This window comes from Pinus tabuliformis, chromosome 3_2 (assembly GCF_031772625.1).
Source record: "Pinus tabuliformis cultivar Carrire ecotype Pingquan chromosome 3_2, CPIR1, whole genome shotgun sequence".
In the NCBI taxonomy this organism is placed as follows: domain Eukaryota; kingdom Viridiplantae; phylum Streptophyta; class Pinopsida; order Pinales; family Pinaceae; genus Pinus; species Pinus tabuliformis.
The window spans coordinates 256,968,843-256,991,678 of NC_142302.1; the positions used below are offsets into that span (position 1 = coordinate 256,968,843).

Here is a 22,836-nt window from a genome sequence, read left to right on the forward strand (position 1 = left end):
TATCATTAATATAACTATATGATAATTACCAAACTTTATTAAAAACACCAATAAATTATCACATAATTAAAAAGCATTATACATAAACTTATATATATATATAAAATAAACTATAGATTAACCTTTTGTAAGGTTCTAAGGATTATCATATCTCTCTTTCTTTTTATAATTAAAAAATATAATTTTTTTGACAACCATTTAATATATGAAATCTTACTTGAAATGGGAAAAAACCATGATGTTCCATAAATTTGAACATGGTAAGTGTAAAATCAAATTTTAAATACAACAAAATAATTATATTCATCTCTGAAACAGAACAAAACAATATGTTCAATTATAAAACAAAATAATTAAATATGCATATCCACAATATATTAGAATCAGGAAAAACGAAACTTAACCTCGCGACCAGAGCTCCCGAGGCGGGAAGGGAAGCGATTGAAATGCAACACTATTGATTGGCAAGGTGAGCAGCGAGAACCAGGGGCAATAGCAATGTCGAGGGCAATTCGGGTGTTGAATGTGGCAGAAAAGCCCTCGGTGGCAAAGACGGTATCCAATATTCTGTCCTACAACAATTGCAGGACGAGGGATGGCCGTTCCCGCTACAACAGAATATATGAATTCAACTACACAATAGGCAACCAGCCGTGCAACATGCTCATGACATCGGTGACCGGTCACCTAATGGAGCTGGACTTCGATGATCAATACAGGAAGTGGCACTCTTGTGATCCTGCCCACCTTTATCAAGCCCCCGTTCGGAAGATCGTCCCACAGGTACCAACCCAATTCCCATTTTCATCATCATTGGAAGTAGTTATTTGAGGAAGAAAATCTATTCTAGTTTGTGTCCTAGAAATATCAATATGGTATCAGAGCAAGGTTGAAGAGCAGTTTGACGAATTGATAAAATTCTGTTGAGTTTATGGCAAGTTCTAGGCATTCAAATCGAGTAAACAAGACCGAATCTGTAATTACACTTGAAAATAGAGGTCCGAACTTGTAATGATGATTGTGATAGAGGACCGAATATCATCTGAGGTATGTAACACTATTTACTATTCAAGTGAGCTTCTCTGTGGCATGGTATAGGTACATTATCTCTATGTCAACCGAATTTCCTGAGGGACTACTTCCCTGTGGATATGCGAGCTATTAAGGCACCCATCCGGATCACTTGAAGTCCTCCTCTCGTTCTCCTTGACATAAAATTCGAGTTCTGGAATGATATTCCTTTTTAAAGCTGAAGTGAAAAATAGAGTAATGTAAGGAGGGCCGAAAACCTTGTTGAAGCCTGGATTCTAGGTTTGGTTACCTTACGGATCGGTGGAAATGTGCAAACTGTGTGGCACCCTCTGTGGCAACCCTTCGTGTGGAGGCATCTGAGCTTTCTCTGTGTCATGTGGCATCTAGTTACTTTGAAAATGTGAGAACTCCTGTGGCATCTTATTATCTCTAGTATACGAGCTCTTGTTACATCAAGTTTCTTTGTGAAAATAACGAAAAGTTCTGTGGCACAACTTGTTTGAAGCACAAATCAAGAGAGTTCTGAGCATATTAGAAGCAAATCAAAGGAAAAAGGAGTCTCATAGAATAGCGAGTTATCTGTGGTCTATTTCTAAAGGACGAAACTTCTACAAGTAATTCCAGCTCTGTGTTTTTCCACCCCTCTTATGCCTTTTTCTTTTTATTGATTTTTCTTATGTATTATTGCTCAAAGCTCTCAGGATAAGAGCATGTTTTATATGATGTGGCAACATTTATTACCCCCTTAAGGTGGTGCAGTTCATTGCCCACCAGGGGTTGGGACATGCAAGGATTCCTTTCCATAATGTGGAAGGGCACAATTGGCCCTAGGAATTGGATAATGGTCATAGATGAAGGGGTAGAGCTCATGCTTGGCTTTGTGTGTCCGGACTATCTCTTGCATTTTATGATTTTCTTTTCTTATTGGTTCTTGCTTGTGGCCATTTCTGCTTTTAATCCTTTTTTTTTTCTTGCACCAACCTACCGAGGCATCGTTTCTAGGCCCGACCCAAAATGTGGACAAGGGGAAGGGGATGCTAACTCCTTGTGGACCCAATGGATAGATGTGGACCCAGATGGGGAATATTAAAAAAGGGCTTATAACGAGTGGAGGGGAGTGATCTATATGGTATCGGGGAGTGGGACCACCCAACCAAAATCAGGGTTTCCCATGTAGTGTCGTTCCTAAAGTTTATAGCCAATAAGGGAGATCCCATGAGACTAGGATTCAGGATTAACCCCCCATTTGAGGTGAAGTAACAAAACTACGGCCAAACCCATTCCCTTTTCCAAGTCAACCCATAATCCATGTCAAGTGTCCAAAATGAATAACAAGCATAAGCACCCTATCGCATAATGAATAACATACCTTCTAAATCAATTGCCCACCTTCTAACATGTGATCATGACAGATGAGCGAATGGACACGATGGCTGGCTCAGGTGGTGGAGATAAAGTAACACATCAAAGCTATCAAGTGGTTATCATGGAGCTGCTGCTACCGGCTGAAGGAGAATACATCAGAGAAAATCTCGCCAAAGGGGTACCCCATTTTTGGTGGGCTACATTACCTAAGTGACCAATGGCTAGGATTAAATCTTGAGATCACTTGAGATCCACGGTTGAGATTATATCCTTTAAGTCACTTAAATAAAGTAATTTCCTTATCATTAGAATTAGGCCTAATAGTTCTTGATAATTAATTATTGAACTTTTCCTAAGTTAAACTTAGGAAAGAAATCAAAAATCACTTACTCCTCAGACAAGCACCTAAAGATGCAAATCAAAGTCTTCTCCATGCTAAGACACAAAGCTAGAAGAAGATCTTTTGCAACTACAGAAATCAACGCTCCCTTCTAGCCAGGAAGGGATTCTCCATCGCCCCTAGCTTCTCCTTGTAAAACACAAACTTCTCCTTCACTAGAGGTTTGGTTAGAATATCTGTAGTCTGCTCACCTATAGGTATGTACTTCACTCTCACAACACCTCTCTGGACCATGTCTCTGAAGAAGTGATACCTTATCTCTATGTGCTTGGACTGATAATGAAACACTAGATTCTCTAAAAGCTTGATGCAACTTTGGTCATCGTAGTGTATCACAGTAGGTCCCATCTCAAGATCAAATAAATCGGTGAGCATCTTGCGAGGCTAGATGGTCTCACAACTCGTTAGACTCGCTGCCATGTACTCTGCCTTTTCTAAGCTAAGTGCCACTGAACTTGCTTCATGGTAAACCACAACATCACTGCTAACCCTAAGCTGAAACAACACCTAGAAGTAGATTTCCTGTCTATTGCACTCCTTGCCCATTCAGGATTTGTATACCCTTGCAACTGTATTCCTCCAACTATGACATATCTCAGTCCAAAATCCATTGTACCACGAAGGTACCTCAACACATGCTTCACTGCCACCCAATGAACTTGCCTTGGCTCTAGCATAAACTAGATGAGTGTGTTCATTGCAAAGCATAGATCTGGCCTGGTATTGACTAGATGCATCAAGGACCCAATAAGTTACCCGTACAAAGTGGGATCGACCAACTCACTCTAAGAAGCATCAATCTTTCTCAAGTTGGTGATCATGGGTGTAGACATGGGCCTTGAATCCTTCATCTCGAATCTGCTCAGAATCTCAACTGCATACTTGCCTAGCATAAGGAAAATCTCTCTTAGTTGTTGCCACACCTCCAATCCCAAAAATTAGTGCATGAGCCCAATATCCTTCATCTTGAACTTAGAAGCGAGCTCTTGTTTGCACATCCCAATGAGCTTCTCTTATCCCATCAGGAAGAGATTGTCAACATAGAGGACGAAGATGAGCTACTCACCCTCAACAAGTACATAGTAAAAGTTTGAGTTTGCTCACTTGTGGTGAAGGCCAATCCAAGAAGGTACCCATCGATCTTGGAGTACCATGCACATGATGCTTGCTTAAGTCCATACAAGGCCTTCTTTAATTTGCATACATGGGACTCCCTCCCATGCACCTCAAATCCCTGAGGTTGCTCAACATACACCTCTTCCTCAATCACCCCATTGAGGAAGGCAATCTTCACATCCATTTGATGTATCCTCCACCCCATCTTTGAAGTAATGGATATGACTACCCTGATAGATGCATATCTGGCGACAGGTGCAGAGGTCTCCTCGTAGTCTACTTCCTCCTCCTGGGAGAACCCTTTTGCCATGAACCTTTCCTTATACTTCTCAACATTGCCATTTGTTGCATGCTTGATCTTATAGATCCATCAAGAAGTGACCATTGACTTCACCTCAAGCCTTGGTACAATGTCCCACACATCATTCCTCATGATGGAACTGCACTCCGCCAGAATGGCATCCCTCCAAACCTGTTGGTTTGCTGCCTCCTCAAAAGTAGAAGGCTCAATGTTGTAGATCTAATCCAAAGATATTAATATACCCAAGAATAACAAGATCAAATATAGATAAATGATTATTTATTAATCAAACCCTTAAGGTAGGGCAACACCATACATTCACTCCTTAAGGAAGGAGAGCACTCCACAAGCCATATGCCTGTTCATACAAGAATACTTCTCTTTATATCCTCCATGTGGAGTCTCTAGCCTCTATATAGGCCTCATACATACAATACCATGGGTCATTACCATGGTTCCCTCATACCATCAATTAATACCATGGGCCCATTACATTATTATTAACTACTTGTGGTCCCTTACATGACATGGGTTAACCACCTTATTTATTACTATGGCCCATCCCATTATTACATTATTACCTTGCGTACCTCCCTTGGTACCCCATATTATCCCCCCTAGGTATATAACATTCCACCCCCCTAAGCATGTTTCGTCCCCGAAACATGGGAAGAACACAAATAATAAGATCTACTCAAAAGAGTAGTCCACTGATACCATGCACGTGCATCTAGCCATCCAAGAGAAAGGTGAACCCTCGATCTCGCTGGTGCCTCGCTCGCTTGAGATGGAAGTTGACCGTGGCAGCTCTTCTGTGTTGATGTGCAGTGGGTGGATCTTTTCTCCTCGCGATCCGTCATGTGACGACTTGGTTTCCATCTTGATGGTTGTCTCGCTGGGTGATGTGGGTGATGATATGTTGAAGTTTTAACCCACGATGGCTGTTTCTTTACTTCACCCTGCTGTGGTGCCTGTTGTGGTGTCTTCTTTTTCAATATGACTTCAACCACTGAGCCCTCGTCTGATGTATCATCACCTGTAACCTTTTCTTCTGCAACCTCTGTTTGTGTTTGATTGTTGATCATCAAAGGCTCATCATCTGATGTGTCAGTCCCTTGAACATCTTCTGCTTCAGCCTCCTTGGACTCTACTTGCTTATTAATGGAAATATCCTGTAATGTAATTTTTTTCTTTTTATACCAGAGCTTCAGGAATTTCTTCTGCACATTAATATTGGTAGCACCCACTAATTCCATCCAAGGGTATCCCAAAACAACATCCATGTTATTCGTATCTGAAGCATAAAAATCACCATGAAACACATACTTATCCATAGAAAGCTTCAAATCCTTATAGATTTGAACATCCTTATCATCAACCTGTGTATGTTCAATTTGTTTTGCTGGGACTTGCAATTTTTTTGCCAAATTAACACTAATAAAATTATGTTTACAACTAGGATTGATAGAAACAATGATCTTCTCTTTCTGAATCAATCCATGAATCTGCAATAAGGATATACCAGTAGGAAGTAACCCTTTAGGTTCCATAGTTTCCTTCTTTTCTGTAAAAATAAAATCTTTGCTAGGCAATGTGACCTGACGAGTTAACTGGCAAGCCTCCGCCCACGTGGAAGGGTGGTGAAGTAGAACTTGAGCTTTGATGGCTTCTTTAAGACCGAAGATAAAACAGTCCTTGAAGAATGTATCTGTGAGACCCCTAGTGCGGAAGGCTAAGGCTTCAAAAGCGGTAATATATTCCTCCACTGTACCAGTCTGTCGGAGCTTAGTGAGACGACCCAAAAAAGATTCTTCCTGTTCAAAGCGATCTAGGCCCGCCATCACAAAAATATTGGCGAAAAATTGAAATGGTCACAGATCCGTCAATATTGCTCAGAACCTGTTTTTAGAAATGGAACAATCATTCTGCATCTGCCCATGTGATAAAAATCCTGATCCAGGCACTAGAATTCAAGATCTGCTCTGCTACTCTCCCGCCGTCACCCAAAATGTCTGCAAAAAGAGCTGATTTTAAATCAGCGATATCTCCCTCATCCGGACTCCGATTCGACCGATTTTTTTTTTGAAATCGGGTGTTTTTTCCCAAAGAATAGAGATCTACAATTAGATTTTGCAGATCTTGCACCAGGGCTTCTAGATCTGCGCCGCAAAACTCGCTGCTCTGAAAATTGTCTGCAACCCCACTGATTTTTAAATCAGCGATATCTCCTTCATCCGGACTCCGATTCAACTGATTTTTTTTTTGAATTTGGGTATTTTTTCACAAGGAATACAGATCTGCAATTAGATTCTGCAGATCTAGCACCAAAACGTATAGATCTGATCTGCAAATTCGCCACCCAAAAATCCCTGCAAAAAATTAAAAAAAATTTTCTCCACTTTTGTGCCCAAGAAAGTGCTCTGATACCAATTGTTGTAGATCTGATCCAAAGATATTAATATACCCAAGAATAACAAGATCAAATATAGATAAATGATTCTTTATTAATCAAACCCTTAAGGTAGGGCAACACCATACATTCACTCCTTAAGGAAGGAGAGCACTCCACAAGCCATATGCCTGTTCATACAAGAATACTTCTCTTTATATCCTCCATGTGGAGTCTCTAGCCTCTATATAGGCCTCATACATACAATACCATGGGTCATTACCATGGTTCCCTCATACCATCAACTAATACCATGGGCCCATTACATTATTATTAACTACTTGTGGTCCCTTACATGACATGGGTTAACCACCTTATTTATTACTATGGCCCATCCCATTATTACATTATTACCTTGGGTACCTCCCTTGGTACCCCATATTATCCCCCCTAGGTATATTGTAGCGTCTCATAAAATTCATGGGCGTATTTCTGATCATTGGTGCCTTCATGAGCAGGATCAAAATTTATTTTAGGAGTTGAGATTATATTACATGATTAGATTTGCGGCGAGTTTTCCACCAAAATTTTTGGGTCGACATTTCTGAAGCAGCTGCCATTTCCAATAGTCAAAGGCCGTGGTCGTGAATTGGCCAATCTAAATCGCTATGGGCACCGACTGGGATACACGAAAGCACGAAGGACGTAGCACAGAGAGGAGCCGCCATTTGCGTGCATAGGGGGCCGAGAATGGTGATCGTAAATCAGATGGTTGTTGAATAGACTGTCATGCTGATGTTTATCGGAGATTGAGAATGTCTATGCACTTGAAATGACAAAACTCAAATTTCATTGTCGTCGATCATGAGGGCTGAGAGCATCCCATATAAGGATAATGAGATCAATTTCTCTACTGTGGATGAGTATTTAAATTTGAGGCAACAATTCTCAGTGATCAGAGTGTCTATATGCTGATACAAGGACCGATTGCATTTTTTGTGACGTTGTTGCAGAAATCAGATGTCATGAAACAAGGTACTGAGACAGGGATAATCTGGTGGACAGTGGCTGTTGTGCATGGGACGAGTATGCAGGCTTTAGACGAAGCGATTAATGTTCCTTTGCGTTGATCAACCCCAACAATAGTGATGGGAGGATGCTATGTGTATTGTGGGATTGGTATATGGTTCTAGAATTAATATTTTTAGTGGACCGCATTATTGTAGCTAAAGAAGACTCATGATTTTAGATTGAATCTTTCATCAGTCCTTAAGGGAAAAAGGGTTGAATCCATGAGAAGAGCCAAGTAGTAATTGGTGTTAAGCACAAATCAAGTGTAGAGTAGATTAGAAGGGGAATCATTGGGTGTTCATTCTAGGGAGTCATTGAGGCACGCATCCACAAGTGGAATCAAGTTATTCTGCAGGTTGAGATCTTCCAGTCACTAGGTTCTGGCGATATCTTTCAAAGTCATCAGTTCCAGGTTCCTTATTTTCTTTATTTCCTGTATTCTAATTCAAATCAACACTGTATAATCTTCCTGAGGTCAACATATATATTAGTGACGAATATTTTGAGGCTGCAATAGTTACTATGCATATTTATTTGGATTGAAACCGTGAAGGTACACCTACAGTAACGAGCCTATGATATGTTTTTTAACTGTTTAAACCAAACAACTCTCTGAAAAACTAGAAAAACAGTGACCTCATTATCACGGCTAGACATGGATGAGATCTTTATAAACTCCCTTAATAAATCAGCAGCAACAAACAACAGACCCTTCTCAAAGGGGTCTATGCCATTCTTCAGAAAGAACAACCAAAGGATGTACAGAAGGGGTAGGAAATAGGGCACACAATATTTGCACTTGGGACATATTTGAAGCACATGAGGGTCACATGGAAAGTCCTTTTCAAACTGGATGAACTAGATGCGCTCAAGTGAACCCGTAAGAAGGGAAGAAACTAATTTGGGCTCTAAAACCAACTATGCTTGCTCTCATACAACCCAAGTTCTTGGAGGAACCTTGTGAAGGGGTTAGACTTCCAGTTGCATCTTGTCTCAGTAACATCATGAGACTGACCGCACCTATACCTCCTTTCAATGATGATGTTATGAGGAGAGTTTTCAAGCTGATAGTAGAGACTTTTCAGGACTTGGACAACAGTGCAGGTTCTACCTTTGGGAAGAAGCTTGAGGTTCTAGAAATCATGGCCATGGTTAGAACATATGAAATCATGTTTGATCTGGGGTGTGATGACTTGATCCATCAGATGTTCCAATGCTTCTTTAGCATTAAGAAACATCATCCTGACATGGTCAAAACAAACATGCTGTCCATTTTGTCTTCAGTTATGGGAGATCGTGATGCCATTTGCAAGAAGATGCAATCTGAGTTGTTGGCCATTTGGAGGAAGGAACAGTCGATTTCACCTGCTGCTTATGAACTAGCCGAAAGGTTGGTTGAGTAGAACATTGTGTTGTTCAGAAGACAGATGACCAGGGCTCAGGATTGGTGGACCATGTAGCAAGAATGAGTTAAGGAGGAGGGGTCTTTGCTTCATCTGCAAAGAACCTTGGGGACCTGACCACTCATGCTTGAGAGATGCAGAGGAGATGGCAGAGGTAGAGAAGGAAGATATTCCTTCTGTCTTTTAGGATGAGGACTCTTCTTTGGATGAGTTCGTGGGGTCATACGAGGATGCCTCTGGGGAGCATGAGCAGTCATGTGGAGTTGTTGACAGCAGGCCAGATTTATATTCTAGTTTGTATGGTGAGCCATCAGTGGACCCTATGGGAGACATTTGGGATCACTAATGATGATTCAACAGGAGCAACATATGGTGCAGCATGAGTCAACTCGGGGAGGATGATATGCATAGTATGCATGATGAGCCTTTTGGGGAGAGCCAGTTGGAGGTTCATGTTGAGCCCATGAGGGAGGAGGATGAGCAACCATCCTTGGGCCCAACCATTGATGAGGGGTGGGCAGATGTACAGACAACTAGCAGGGTGGCAGTATTTGCAGACATATGTCCTCAGGAGGTGCGAGGGTCTGACGGGATAGTTTTGTAGGAGGTTGGTAGACTAGAGGAGCGTGGAGTTTTCAGCCAAATGAGGGTGGATCTTTTTGAGATGGTGGTGCATCCATCTTTGGGCCGACCCACTGATGAGGTGCAGGTACTTGCATAGGCAATTGGCAGAGCTGCAGTTCTTTCAGGGAGCATCCCTCTCTAGGAGTACATAGACAAGGCTTGTAGCACATCTTGCCCACTTTTGCCTATTATAGAGCGAGGGGCAAGTTTCCTTAGACAGATCTTGTTGATTGACCAAATAGAGCATCTTGAGTTGAGCAGGGACCCATATCAGCCTAGTCGACTTGTTTCTTACACAGGTGCCCGTGCATTGGATTGGCGAGAGATCATGAGCTGGTACCCTATTGATGGAGTATCATTTTTAGTCAGGAGCATTGCACTGCAGGAGCCCTTAGATGTGAGGGATACTACATGCTCCAGTTGGTAGCAGGATGTAGGCTGGCCACTCATCAGTATTTCAGCACAACATCAACATGGTGAGATTGACCTTGGTCTATGCCAAGGGTTGGATTGGAGAGAGGTGATGAGTTGGTACGCGGTGGATGGAGCAACACTCATGGTTGGAGTTATAGCACAACAAGAGCCATGGAGCATTGATACTTGTTCTGGGTGGCATTGGGATCCAAGAGGATTGGTTGATGACAGGTTCAGTCAGAGATTGGTTTGGGATCTGGGCATTGAGGGGTCCATTCATGGTGGGTTGACACAGGGGCATACCATCACCCAGTGGTTTATATGGGATCCAGACATTGGGTCTCAATTACATTGGGCCACCAGACTGGTCCACAAGTTTTGATTGCTTGAGGGCAAGCAATCTTGGGGCTAAAGGATTTGTAATGTTCCTTTTTCTTGTGTACCTTATGGCATGGATAGGATGGACTTTCAGAGTTGGGGCTAGACAGGTCACAGGTGCAGGTTGGTGTCCTTGGCAGGCCCAGGGGCTTTTGGAGGGGTTTTGAGAAGTTTTTATTAGGTTTGATGGCATTCGCTTGGTATATTCCATCATTTGCACAATTTGCCTTTCGTTCTGTTGCATTTCGACAACTTAAAAAAAATGGAGTTATTGATGGGTTTGACTCAATTAATTACACTTAAGGTGGCATTTCGGCAGGAATACTTGGCAGAACACCTTAGTGTAATAGCTCGTTGGAACTGGGACGAGAAAATCTACAGGATGGGATGGTTAGAAGTGATTTTTAGTGACCTGAGGAGGCATGGTGGCCAATTGACCCTTTTCCCACATTGAAAATAATATTTTAATTGAAATAAAAGAGAGAAAAGTGCTCCATGATTAAAATAATAATAAAATAGGAGGTTCTAGAGGGGTCCATCAGATTTATAAAAGAGGAGGATGAGGCCATTTGAAGACATCTTGGATTTGTGTTTTTTTCTTGTGGAGAGGTTTTAGAACTCTGTTCTCTACTTCCTTGGTAGCCCTAGGACAAAAACCCTCGGGTGATTTAATGAGATTTGGCGAGTACTCATTTCCCCTTGTTGAATTCATCCAGAATTCACAGGAAAGCTTAGCAGTGGCAGATCTGTTCAGTTTTGGTGGCGGGTCTGTGCAGCATTGGAGCAGATCCTTGAGGTCAATTCTATCTCAGCTATATCAGCTATTTTGTATTTCAGCATGTAAAACCCCAGTTTATATATTATAATAAAAACTGAGATTATTTCTGCTCATTGTATGATTGAATTGCATGCATCCTCTTGTTCTATTTTACATGGCAATCTTCTGTAAATTGAATGGAAATTTTATGGTGAAATTGGGTTGAGTTAAATTTCTGCATAGTTAGCAAAATATCCCATTTGGGATATTACAGCACCTGGGAATAATACTAGAGTTTGAGGGAATCTCCCCCACAATATATCTCTCAAAGTGGATTTAAACAAATTAGAATATACATTATTGATTTATTATATGAAATCTCATATTCAGGATTACCTCACGATGTACCTTGGAGATTAACTGTCAACTTGGCAATCATTGGGTTTGACAGGACTGAAAAGGATGGACACTGAATGGAATATTTAAAATTACCTAACTACAGCCTTATGCACTTACTATCTCTTAAAGATCTCATTTTCCAGTCCATGCATTCAAAGAAACTTCTGCACATTTTATAATATTTCCCAGTCGTATTAAAATGTTATATTCCTTACCTTGCTGTTAAATGTTTCCAGTTAGTAGAAATTAGTCTTCAGTTTTCAAAACGTTCCTGATTATTTCTTTTTGCCATAGGAAAATTAATGTCATTATATCAGGCTTTCTCAATGGTTGGAATTTGTCGCAATTAAAATATAATTTGGGTTGGAAGCATCCTATTTATAAATGTTTTTGTGATGCACACACTGAGATTCAGGACAAACAAGACATAAAAAAGACTTTGGAAGAGGAAGCTAGGAGATGCCAGTGGCTGGTTTTGTGGCTGGATTGTGATAGAGAAGGAGAGAACATAGCATTTGAGGTCATAGATGTCTGCCGTGCTGCTAATCCTCATCTCAACATATGGCGAGCTCATTTCTCTGCTTTGATTGAAAGGTATTATGTTTCATGCATGCCAGGAACCATTCAGTGAATGTGCTTTTCTATCTTTTATTTTTATCCTTAATGTATGTAAGAGCATTTCATAGCAAGCTCCAATGAATTGGGATTTTCTGTTGAGAGAGTTTATGTTTTGTAGAGATATCCATGAATCTGTGCAGAGGTTGGTCCGTCCAAATCAGTTTTTTGCAGATGCAGTTGATGCCAGACAGGTCTGTATTTTTTAAATATTCTAACTCCTAAATTGGAATTTGTGCCTTTTCTGTAAAATCTTTTTAATTCAATGAATGGAGATATAAAATTTGTTCTGGCATATGCTGAAATATCTTTGTTTGCATGAAACGAAAGTTGTTCTCCAAATCTTGTCTGTGAACCTATCTTAAATTTTAATGGTTGCATTTCAAATCTTCCACTTATTGCATCTTAAAAAATGTCTCAACTGTAGGCTGGATGGTAGAATTGGGACCTTCCATACATTGAGTTCCCAATTCCACTGTGGCAACTTTCTTTCTGTTGAGCATTATTGAACAGCTGACATAGTGGTGGATAGCAGGAAATTGATCTTAGAATTGGTGCCTCCTTCACTCGGTTTCAAACTATGCTATTGAGAGATGCCTTCTTGCTTCCTTTTGCTGATGATGAGAGAAAGCTTATCTTAAGCTACGGACCTTGCCAGGTTGGCTTATTTTATTATATGTGGTGCCTTACTGTGGTGTTTTGTTTAGTCTCCAATTCCAAGTGTCTGAATAGAATTCTTAGACACTTATGTTCGTGATTAAATTTGGCTGTTACAGTTTCCAACTCTTGGTTTTGTTGTTGAGAGGTACTGGGAAATACAAGCACATGAGCCAGAAGAATACTGGACCATAAATTGCTCCCATACTTTAGAGGATGGTACAGCAACATTCAATTGGGCGTATGTATTCCAACTGTTATCTTGATCCATCTAAAAGAGTCATTTTGTCCATGTATAAATATAAATTGTCAATGCTTCCTGAAATATTCTTTCACAGGCGGGGGCATTTGTTTGATTACACATCAGCAGTGATAATCTATGAAATGTGTGTGGACGAACCCACTGCAACAGTAAGTGCTTCCTAGTGGTTTTCTATCTGTGATTGTAATCTGCTATTTTAGTAGACATTTTTATATCAAGTTCTGTATATATTAATGTTTGTAATTCTAGGTGTTTTCTAACTGTAGTTGATATGCTTCCAGGTTACAAAAGTTACTCAACAAGAGCGGCGTAAGTATCCTCCTCATCCATTAAGTACAATTGAATTACAGAAACGTGCCTCCCATTATTTCCGCATGAGTTCGGAACATACTATGAAGGTGAGCCAAATGGTGCAACAATCTTTTGGTAGATTTTTGGTCTTTTCTGATTGTTAATGTCAATTTCATATTTTTTGTTTTACATTTTACCTAATAAGAAGACAAAAGACAGCAAATTATTCCTCGTTCCTCCTTGATGCCACACATATCAAGTGTTTGAAAAACTAAAAATAAACACCAATGTACCTCATAGGAGATGACTTTTGCACTTCCCTATCACTCATTCTGACAAGTTGTACTTTCCAGTCTCTTTGACCTATTTTAGTCATCTGTGGTCACTATTATAATTTCATTTCATATCTCAGGGATATCCTTTAGTATCCAAAAAAAATTAATGTGTGTCCCATTCTCTTTGATGTTTCCTCTCAATAATAATTACAAAATTAAGCTGCATTTTTTAAGATATTTTATATTTGGTAATGTTAAGGGTGACGTAATAGTCCAAAAATAGTTTGGTTGTTTTCAAGCAGTCTTTCTGGAATAAGGATAGTGATTTCTCATGTTACGTCTATATTTTGACTTCTCTTTCCTCTGATGCATGTTGGCCTTGCATTTCTAGGTTCGTTATGTGATCTCTCTCTCTCAGGACTGGAAAAGTCAATGCGACCCTTTATTTGAGTCTGAATTGTGATCTTAATTCTTGAGTGCTGATGCAATTTTGCACTCTGTGGTATTTCATTCTATTCAGAAAACAAATTTGCAAAACATGTTGGCATAATATTATGAAACCATTATGATTTCATCTTTACCTTCAGGTCTACTACCATATTTTTGGGCAATTAAGTTCGTACATTTTCCATATGTTTAGGTAGATGTTCATACTTTTAACATGTATTCTATGACTCGGCTCACAGTGTCGATGCAGAATTGTGACTGTCTTAGTAGGAGCTATGTGAGAATATCCAATTTTTGTTTCTCTATCTGCCTCGCTTATATGTTAAAGTAGGCTTGTATGGTGAATTTATGGGTCTTTTCTCTTTCAGTATTTCTATTCTATTATGTTTGTAGAATTCTGCAGTAATCATGCTAGAGGAGTGTTATCTCTTAGACACTCGAGGGAAATTCCTAACCTCATTGGAAGGGGAGAGCCTAAGGATACTACCAAGTGGTCACTCTCTGTCACTTAGTGACTCACTTCACTCTTTAGGCTTCAAAAATCCAAGCCAAGGGGGATTCATTGAACTAATCCTAAACCTATTGTTAAATTTCTAATACCAGCCAGATTTAATTTCTCACTGCAAATTAATTTATCCCCAGCAGTTTATTTATTTACCCACATAAACACTGATTTGCCGAAAAATAAAATCACTGGTATTTTTAACTTCTAGAATTAAAAATATGCAGTGGAAATAAACCAGAGAGATCAATCACACATTGCAAAATTAATTAACCCACAATCAATTCTCTGTCATTTCATTATCTGGAAAATCTGGGTTTTTCAACCAACAGAGATACAAGGAAAAATACAAATCTGGAACCTGCAACTCAGCTCCCTCAGAATGAATTTGGCCTAGGTAAATCAACCTCAAGGAAATCTGCCTTCGGACGAAATTGGCCTGAAGAACTTGGCCTCCAGCAACTCAATCTGTGCCCTCCAACAACTAGATCCATGCTTTGCCACTAATGCACACTGGGAAGAACCCAGCTCTCCGGCAACTCGGCCTCCTCTAGATAAATACAGTCTCCCTCCGGCAACTCAACCCTGCAATCTCCTCCTACACGACCTCCCTAGATTTGCACGAACCCACTTGCACTTCTCTTTCTCTGCGCGTTGGTCACTTAGCCACTTGCACTGCAGAGGAAATCACTTTCTCTTTGTGATGACTCACTCACACAACTTGTGCTCTTTTTCTTGTGTCTTCACCTCCTTGTTAGGCTCCCTTTATAATCTTCATTGAGTCTAAATCCCTAACCCCAATATCTCTTCTGAACCATCTTGGAAGTCAACGATTGAGATATTTCTAAGTCACTTAAATAATTAAATTATTTATCCTTAGAAAATATTTCATTAGTCCACAATAATTAATTTAGTTTAATTATTGTACTTTTCCTAAGTTAAACTTAGGAAAATAGATTTAATTATTGTACTTTTCCTAAGTTAAACTTAGGAAAATAGATTTAAATCACTAGAAGAGGCAAATAATGTCTTCCACATGCTAAGACAACAAGCCGATGTAGAAGACCTTCCGATGCTACCACTGACATCAACATCGTTGCTATAGAAGAGAGAACTTCCTAGGACAAGCTCCACTAACTCATTCAAAGATCTTACTACCAATGTAAATCAACTTCCAAGGCCAAAAGTTCAAACCCCAAATGGTGATGATTTCAAGGTTAATGTAGAAAAGTGAGTTGCTGAGCTGACCAAGAACTGGATCCCATTATACTGCAAGCATAAGAATTGAGTTTTGCTTTATTTATGTTTTCCAAGTGACCGTTGCTACAAAATATAGTAGGCCTTGTGAGGGGATTCACAAGGTAAGGGCATTACCTTGTAGTAACAATGGAGGAGATTGCCACTGTCACCTGAACAATCTTCCTTTTGCTCTTTAATGGAATTTTAACACAAGGGAGGTTTCTCTGTACTCACCTATAAGGGTACTCTAAGTTTAGGGCTCAAAGTAATGAAAATATAGACTAGGTGAAGACACTCTATGTTGGACAAGCCTTAATTCTTCTCGATAGAGGAACAATGTATCATGCACCTAGACTTGATTGAGATTTCTATAAACCAGGGCTTCTTGATATACAACAACAAAGTAATACCTAGACATATAAAAATCAAAGAAAGGGTTTGATAAAATACTAGATCAACAAAGGAATAGAGCAAACCCCCAGAATAGGCCTTAAGTTGAAGCTAGGCTAGTGTTAGGGTTTCTAAGGCACAAATTGTATAGAAAAGGATGATGTCAGCCCTCCTAGGGGAAGCTTTACCACTATAAAGGCTAGATTATGCATTTAGAAGGGAGCAACAAGATAAATCTTGAATTTTTATTCCACCAACATGCATCCAAATTCTCTACGAACAATTTAGCCCTTGGAAAAACCCTAGCGGTTGTAATGTCCTATTCTATTGAAATTGCCCAAGGGAGGAAGAAGTAGCCTATGCAACCCCATAGGCTATAGTCATTTATAAAGGGGGAAACACATTATTCAATGTTATTGGGGTAACATTGGGTAAATTGGGGTAATTGGAGGAAAACTTGTGGAAGAAGCCAAATTTGGGAAAAATGGAGGGAAACTTGTTAACCCCTCAAATTAAAATTAGGAGGGAAGACCCCAAAAGGAATCTATAAAAAGGAGAGAGGAGAATCATTTTTATCATCATGGTTTGTGGATATTTCTGATTTGTGAGCTAAGGCTCTTGAAGGCTTTTAAGACCCCTAATCTTTGATTCGGTGGTGAAAGATTTCACCTTAGCCAATCCCTTTTGATTCTGTTTAGCATAATTTCTGAAGCATAATTTATCTGTCTGTGGCAATCAAGGGTTTTTGAGGGAGGAAAATTTTGTGGTATCGAGGTTCTGTGGCTATTTGGGTAGCTAAGGATTACTCTATAGCAACGTAAGCTTGTTAAGGAATTTACAAGGGCAACAAGGGTCCGCATGTAGCAAGACAACCCTGAAAGCTCAATTTTAGGTCATGTGACTTGTGGAGAAATCTAGGGCATAACAATTGGGTGATTTCTCTTTTAATGATGACTGTTTGTGAATGCTTTTATTTTCTACTTTAGATTAGGATCTTCTCTTTACGTAGATTATTATTGTGTTCTTCTTCATCAAACAACTACTAATGCATAAACAATAAAGAGACAAGAGAATCTGAATGTAGGTGATTAGCCAGGGCCAAAACCTCTCCCATTTGAAAGGAAAACCCAAGCGAATTATTCTTCTTATAGAAACTTCAATTGACAAACATCAAGACCATGACTTAGACCCTTGACCAAGATTCCTCCAAGACCAAGTCACAAGGTTTCCTTGATGAGTTTCTTCTTCCTTGAGTCAATGATAGTTAAACTCCTTGCTTCTTCCTCCTTCTTAGCTATCCTTTAGAATTTCGGTCCCTTGGGTCTAATTTGCAACTTTTGGCCCTATTCAGAAACCCTGGCTGAGGTATATGAGAGATAGAAAGAACTTGATTCCCTTCCCTCTAGATGGAGGCCTTCTCTCTTCAACATCGCTAGAGAATCGCCTTGTTCTTCTCCAAAATCTATCCTCACAATATGACTGTGGTATCTCGTTCTTCTTGCAGTAGGTAGCAACAAATTCTCGCACATGTGGAGTGTACTTTAGCCCAGAAACACACCCAAAAAAATACCAAAGATTTCACTCTTCCTTTCCTTCTCTTCACTGGTTATGAGGCTCCTTTCCTAGTGATTCTCGCACTTCTTATTGCAGACTTCTCCTTGACCGAAAATATGAGTTCCAAATGGAGGCTGAGCTGCCTATTTATAGTGGTTTGCCCATGAGAAATAAGCCGACTTGATAGATTCCTAGGCTGACATGTCATTTGGTGTCGCTTCATTATATCATTTAAGGCCGACTTGATGGAGGTGCTCAAGCTTGGTCTTGGAAGGTCTTTTTGACTCTTTCAATGACTCACATACATATATAACATGCCCAAGAAGGGTCTTCCATACATGACATTGACTCAATAGTTTTTTATGACTTGATGACAAAACCTAAAGGCTCACAATGGGAACCTTAACTAAAATAAAATTCCTTGATCATGAAACCCATGATTCAAGCATTACAAAAATAATTTTATTTTATTTTTTACATCAATTACATAAAATCACAATTACACGTCATTATGAAGATCAAACCTAGTTACACTTTCCAAAAGTATTGCCTAGAAAATTTCTGCTACTGTTGCTGGAGGAAAACTCTAAAATGATCCCTCAATAATGCCCAAAAAATTTTGAAAAATTAGGAGAAGGCTCCAGACACCCAATCCAACAAAACACAGAAAAAGATCAAGCTGAATCCACTACTCACTAAAGCCCCAAAAATTGTGTGTAGTCCCCCCTCTTAGTTTGCCAGTGAGCTACAGAAAGCGATCCATAGTAAATTGCACAATTTTCCCAAAGGGAAACTCCTCCAAAACCCCACGAAATTCCTTCCTCAAACTCTCGGCCAAAATCAGCTCCAATATCTAGCACAATAATGCTGCTCAGCCCCTGCGTAGAAAATAGCCAGTAAACCCTAGCGTAGGCCCAAAGAAGAAGAAATTCGTCCCACAAATCTCCAACGCTTCTAACTCGAAAATTTCCCAAAATCAACTCGTCCTTCTTAGAGGCAAGATTTCTACAAAATAGCCAACACAAAATACTGAAATCATCCCACAAATCTCTCTCCTTTAGTGGCACTCAAAGTCCGTTGAAGAAGAGTTGGAATTTCCGCCTAGAAATCCCTTGTGTGCTAAACAACATTGGTTGACTTGGCTAAGCAGCTCAAGCAAACTCTCCAATTGAAATGCCAAGACTATCCCAAAATGAGGCTCTTCCCTTCCTTTTATAATTGCTTCTCAACCATCCTTGTGGGCTCCACCAATTCAACCCCCTTGCTTGACCCCTCTTTCATGTGGTTCGATTTCTCCTAGGGAGTTCAATTTCCTTCTTAAGTGACCCCCACAACTTCACTTTAATTTCTCCTTTTTCTCCTAAGGGAAACCTCTATTTCTTATCAAAATTAAATTTGAGCCTCCACAACTTATTTCTCCCAAGTTTTTTATTTATCAAATATTATATTAATCGCTAAAATTGCAAAATTGAGATTCTTTTTAGCAAAATTATTAACTGGGGACATGAGAGTCCTACCCTCCCAAATGTTGCTTGTCCTCAAGCAACTGCAATGTTGGATGCTATAAAATCTATTCTCCCTTCCAAGTAGCATCCTCCTCTAGTAAATCTTTCCACCTGACAAGATACTCCTTGATAGTCCTGTCCCTAAGCCTTCTCTCCTTCTCCTGCAATATGGCCTTAGGTATCAAAATCAAATGAGCGTCATCATCCAAGGGTGACAACTCTGCTGTAGCTGTAACGTGTTGTCCCAAGGCCTTTTTCAGGCAAGATACATGGAACATTTATGCACCTTGCTTCCTGGCGGAAGCTCTAGCTCATAAGCCACATCCCCAACTCGCTTGATCCCCCTATATGGTCCATAAAATAGGGGTTTGAGCTTCTCAGCTCCCTTCTGCTTCAATGTGGACTGTTTGTATGGTTGGAGATGCAAGAACACTAAGTCTCCAACCTCAAAATGCCTCTCCACCTGGTGCCTGTCTGCATACATCTTGTATTGGTTCTACGTTGTTTGTAGGTTTTCTTTGAGAACCCTCAAGATATCCTTGCTCTCCTATATCGAATCCTTTACCTCGAGGGCTCAGCTGTTTCCAAAAATAATGCCAGCAAATGATAATACATCATAACCATAAAGAGCATGAAAAGGTGACATACTGATAGACATATGGTGAGTGGTCTTGTAGCAGTACTCTCCCATGTGAAGCCACTTCACCCATGCGCACTGCTGCCCTATCACATAATTATGCAAATGTCCCTCCAACCATTTATTCACAATCTCAGTCTGCCCATCTGTCTGGGGGTGGTAGCTAGTACTAGGAGTGAGCTCAGTGCACACCAACCAGAATAACTCTTGCCAAACCCCCCCCTTAATTCTCTTGTCTCGATCACTAACTGTGGTCTTGGGAAGACTGTGCAACCCCCTTGAGGCCTCTCCAAGAAAAACGCTCCCTGATGGTCCAATAGGGTTTGAAAAACCCTTGATGGCCTGCTATAAGCGAGTTGTTTGCCGCATGCAAAATATTCTCCCTCAACTGTGAACCTGGCACCAAGTATATCTTATCCTTATAATATATGACCTCATCCATCACCCGATACCTGTCATCCCCAAAAGTACCATCCAAGATCTTGCATGCCTGTGAATCGTTGGAGTACTCTACTAACAACTGTGCCTTCCAATCCTGTGTGATGTCCATAAGTGAGAGTGTTGCGGGCCTCCTGGATAGTGCATCTGCTACCACATTATGCTTTCCCTTGACATACTCAATCTCAAAGTCATAAGCCTGTAACTTACTCACCCACTTCTGCTGCCTCTCCTAAAGCTCCTTTTGCTCCAAAAAGAATCGAAGACTGTTGTGATCAGTCTTCACCTTGAACCTATTGCCAACCAGATATTGTCGGAACTTGGCCAACGCATGCATTATGGCCAACATCTCTTTACCATAAATAGGATACAATCTTTCATGTGGGAGTAGCTTCCAGCTCTCAAATGCAATTAGGTGGCCTCCCTGTGTCAACTGCTCCAATGCCCTCTCCAGATGCATCACACTCCAATACAAAAGGTTGTGAAAAATCTGGCAAGTCTTGAACCAGACAACTGCTCATCACTCTCTTAAGGCGCTCAAAGGCCTCTTGTGCGACTTCTTTCCACACAAACGCCCCCTTATTCGTCCCACTTCTATCCACTCTAATGCCCCCTTCTTCGTCAAGTCTGTGAGGGGTGTTGCCAACTGTGAAAACCCCTTTACAAATTACCTATAGTAAGTGCATATGCCCAGGGAACCCCATAACTCTATCACATTCCTGGGTGTAGGCTAATCCATTATAGCTCAGATCTTCTCTTTATAGACCCTGACTCCATCCTGTCTAATTGCGTGTCCCAAATATAACATCTTTGTCAAACCAAACTCACACTTAGACATCTTGGCATAGAATTGCTGTTCCTCCAAGATGCGCAAGACCTCCTCCAAGTGCTGCAAATGCTCCGCCCATGTCCTGTTGTAAATCTGAATGTCATTGAAAAATACCAACACAAATCTACGTAACTGCTTGTGGAACAAATCTACGTAACTGCTTGTGGAACAAATCTACGTAACTGCTTGCGGAACACATGGTTCATACAAGACTGGAACGTAGTTGATGCGTTGGTTAGCCCAGAGGGCATCACCAAAAACTCAAAATACCCGTCATGACATCGGAATGTAGTCTTTGGGATGTCCTGCTCCCTCACTCGAATCTGATGATATCCCGAACGCAAATCTATCTAGAGAAGTATTTAGCTCCTCTAAGCTCATCCATCAACTCATCAATGCGTGGAATCAGGCATCATTTCTTCAGTGTCTTCTTATTCAGGGCCCTGTAATCGATGCACATGTGAAGCGTCCCATCCTTACTCTTCACCAACACAATTGAAGAAGCGAAGGGACTAGAACTGGGTCTGATGTGTCCCAAAGCCAACAACTCCTGTATGGCTCTCTCTATCTCATCTCGATAGACCTTGGGATGTTTGTAGGTGTAGTGGTGACTGCATGCACACCCTCCTCCAACTCTATAGTCTGCTCAAACCCTCTATTTGGTGGACGTCTCGGGGGAATGTCACCGAACATTGCCTGATACTTCTCTATTAGTGCCAAAATGTGTGGATGTAGTTGCTGTTGCTTCCATATCTTAGAAATGTGCAACTCTACTGCCCATGCAATGTCCCCATGCCTCAAACCGGTCTCTGTACTGTGCTAATACTCTCTGCGGTGGATATGAGTGCATACCCTTTAATAATACTGGTCTCCCATCTGGCCCCATGAACTCCATCTCTAACTTCTTCCAATCGGTGGTGATGCGTCCCAGAGAGTATAGTCACTGAACACCCAACACCACATTGCTGTCCGACACATCAACCACAAAGAAATGACCTGTCATCGAATAATTCCCCATAGTCAGGGTCAAGCTGGGAACATATCTAGCGCACTGCATGGTCTGATCCCCCTGGAACAAGCACTGAAAATCCCTCAAAAGTCTCCGTGCGTATGCCTCTCCGCTCCGCTATCTGAGCATCAGTAAATTTGTCGGTAGCCTTACTGCCCATTAGCACCAAAGCACGCTATCCTTGCATTGTGCCCCTCATCTGTAAGGTCATGTACTTCGGCACTCCCTGGAGTGAAGCTATGACCTCTCTTGTAGACAAGACAAGTCCCCTTCTAGGTGGTGGTGGTGGTGGTGCTCCTCCTCTTGTACCCTACAACTCAATATCTCCTACATCGACCCCCTTCTCAACATCATCCTCAAGCTTGATATCTAAAAACACCTCGATGTAGTGGGCCTTGCCCTTGGTGCATTTGTGTCCTGGTGCACATGGCTCCTGGCATGTGAAACATAATTTCCTCCTCCTAAGGTCCCTCTGAGTCTCATCATCTAACTGCCCACGCCTTGCTATCTCCCTCTGTGGTTGAGGTCTAGTGTCTC

The 22,836-nt window shown here is 40.8% G+C and overlaps 1 protein-coding gene across 1 annotated transcript in view; it reads left to right on the top strand.

Annotated features, from left to right (window-relative positions):
• Window positions 1–372: 372 nt before the first annotated feature.
• The window catches only part of TOP3A (topoisomerase 3alpha), a 493,378-nt gene continuing 470,914 nt past the window's right edge, over window positions 373–22,836 (top strand). Inside the window, exons 1-7 of the mRNA XM_089416209.1 lie at window positions 373–783; window positions 12,065–12,243; window positions 12,386–12,458; window positions 12,800–12,922; window positions 13,041–13,162; window positions 13,260–13,332; window positions 13,465–13,581. Of these exons, the coding sequence (XP_089272335.1) occupies window positions 499–783; window positions 12,065–12,243; window positions 12,386–12,458; window positions 12,800–12,922; window positions 13,041–13,162; window positions 13,260–13,332; window positions 13,465–13,581 (972 nt within the window). The 5' untranslated portion in view covers window positions 373–498. The remainder of the gene's footprint in view (window positions 784–12,064; window positions 12,244–12,385; window positions 12,459–12,799; window positions 12,923–13,040; window positions 13,163–13,259; window positions 13,333–13,464; window positions 13,582–22,836) is intronic.